The sequence below is a fragment of the Loa loa genome (genome assembly GCF_000183805.2).
Source record: "Loa loa unplaced genomic scaffold supercont3.419, whole genome shotgun sequence".
NCBI lineage: Eukaryota > Metazoa > Nematoda > Chromadorea > Rhabditida > Onchocercidae > Loa > Loa loa.
The window spans coordinates 40,803-43,393 of record NW_018108599.1 but is presented as its reverse complement, the minus strand read 5'-3'; the positions used below and the strand labels follow the sequence as shown (position 1 = coordinate 43,393).

Genomic DNA, 2,591 nt, shown 5'->3' with positions numbered 1-2,591 from the left:
ATATATATATATATATATATATATATATATATATATATATATATATATATATATATATATATTTTATTTATTTTAAAACGACTTTTGATAGTGATAACAGTGATTTGGAATGTATGATTTTGAAAGTTTTAAAATTTAAAGTTTATATTTCATTATGAAATCATACATAACATATAAGAAATTAAAGGGGAAAAAAAAATGGAAGAAGAAGGAGGGAAAATGGATGATGTGAACTTTCAAGATAGGTCTCGTTCATTTTTGATGGTGCAATCAATGGTAGTAATACGATGCGTTGTCGGGGAGTATTATTTGCTGAGTAGTTCTCAACCTGTTACGTAAGCACCGATTCGGTTAACCGTAAGCTTTTTGATAACATGATGGTCGGTACTGTTCATATCTTTCTTTTCACCACCACATATTCTTTCGTAACCATTGATTCAAATTCAATGATGGAATTATTCTTCCTACTCTAAACAACTATACGATAACCCAATACATTCTTTTTCATTCTTCATTCCATTTCTTGTCTTCTTTATTAGGAATAATTCTATTTGTATAATTGATTTTTCGAGTTACAATTTCTATTTAAGTCAATTAGCATAAGTTTTTCTGGAATTTAATGGTTGATTTAAAATAATTTTCAAAACAATTAAAATATGAATAAAACATAAATTTTGAAGTTCTTATTTCGTGGTTTTCTATTGCTGAAATTCCATATCTTTTGTTGCAATGTATCGTTATTCTGTTTATGTAATTGTCGAATTTTTGAAGCTGCTTAATTAATTAATTTCCATCATCTCGTTATCGTTAACAGAAGTAAACAATAATTGAAAAAGAGAACTAATGGTTATTGTTTTTTAATTTTTCAGAACTTAATTGTAGTAAATTTTTCTTTGCTATATTTTTTACTGTCTTTAATTTTTCTTTTTTTCCACTGAAATTCAGCTGATTATCGTTTACTGACATTTTATTTGTAACTTTTAAAGTCATTTTCTACTTAAATTTCAGAAGATGCAGCTTTATAGTAATACAATGAATTCATCGATAGACTTACATTCATCGTCTGATATTATGGATTTCAGGCAAGTAACATATCTGTTTTTGAATTCCTCAAATTATTTGTCCAAGTTGAAAAAAAAAACTTTTGCTAACAGGTTCGAAAATCAAATGTTTGCATTGTTTGGAAAAATAAAATGCTAAATTTAAATGCTAAAATTTCAAATTATAAGGGAAAATCTCAATGCTTCATAAATAATTTTGTTAAAGTTGTGAATTTGAATCCTTCCATGAAATTCTTGATTCCAATCAATTTTTTGTTCATCAAGAATTGAACTTCATAGGAATATTTCAGAATATTGAAAAATTATAAACACTGCATTTAGGCATAATGGAATGGAATTGGAAAACTAGTTATTATTTTTTTTTTGTTACGTGTTATAATTCTAATTTTTTAAATTTTAAACCAGGCTGTGGTAGAATTTTTCACAAACTTTGGGATTCTAAAAAATAAAAGAATAATTTTTTGATCATGACTCTATTATTTTTAAAACATTGTAATAAGCGTTAATCGTTTCAGTAATCCAACAATGAATAAAAAGAAAAACGACGAAAAAGCTAAAAAAATCGATTTTATGGCAGTAAGTTTATCAAAATTGATTTCGATTTCTTTGATTACTTCGTATATCTAATTTAACTGAATAAGATGAACAGCAAGCAATTGTTGTATCCCAAAAATGTTCTACTTTGAATTTTCTCCAATTTAAAATTTCCATTAAATTTCCGACCATAACAAGTTATTAAGCAGCTTTCGAATTTCTAACAACAAAATTTTACTGCTATGTTGAAATATAAAAAGGTGGATAGGAATCTTCTTTCAATAACTAACTGCTTACATCATTAGGTATTTAGATCTGATCTGCCATATAATGCTAAGGACATTATAGCATTGAGAAGAGTGAATCCGTCATCTTTTGAGGTTTATGGATTTCTGAAGAATGAACAAATCAGCAGGTCACTTCAAGTTGCAAATAATCCTATCAAGTAGTATAAGCAACATTCAATTGACTTTTAAAAAATTCCTTCAAGGGATCAACATCTTTTCGTAACTGTTAACTTTATCCGTCGCCAAAACGATCATTGGTATTGTTCTTGAATAGCTTTCAAGTGTTAAACGAAGTTTTGTGAGCTATTCAAAGAAGTCAGATCAGTTATGTTATATGAGATACATATATATCTCATATACTCAGATGCATTTCGTGATTGTAAACAAGTGCAAATAATTTTTTTTGAAATGCAAAAAGTATATGATAAATTAATAAAAATTGGATGTTTGGTTTAACAATTTTAATTGTTTATTGTAGTTTGAACAGAAAGAATTACGACGAATTCGTAACAATGATGCCGCTCGAAAATCACGTCAAGCACGTCGTGATAAAGAAGCTAAAAATCGTATACGTATGGCTGCTCTTGAACAGGAGAATGGTGCATTACGGGCGCAAATTGATGTATTGAAAAAAGAATTGGAACATGTGCATCTAGTGATTTTGGCAACAAATGTTACATGGAAGACATTACTACGAAATCAATTTTAG

General features: G+C 27.5%; 1 protein-coding gene across 1 annotated transcript; it reads left to right on the top strand.

Moving 5' to 3' along the window:
* Positions 1-1,586: 1,586 nt before the first annotated feature.
* LOAG_11025 (cell death specification protein 2) lies at positions 1,587-2,591 on the top strand (the record flags this gene model as incomplete). The annotated part of the gene is made up of 2 exons (XM_003146548.1): positions 1,587-1,637; positions 2,361-2,591. 2 exons carry the CDS (start codon positions 1,587-1,589, stop codon positions 2,589-2,591), a joined length of 282 nt encoding a protein of 93 aa, XP_003146596.1.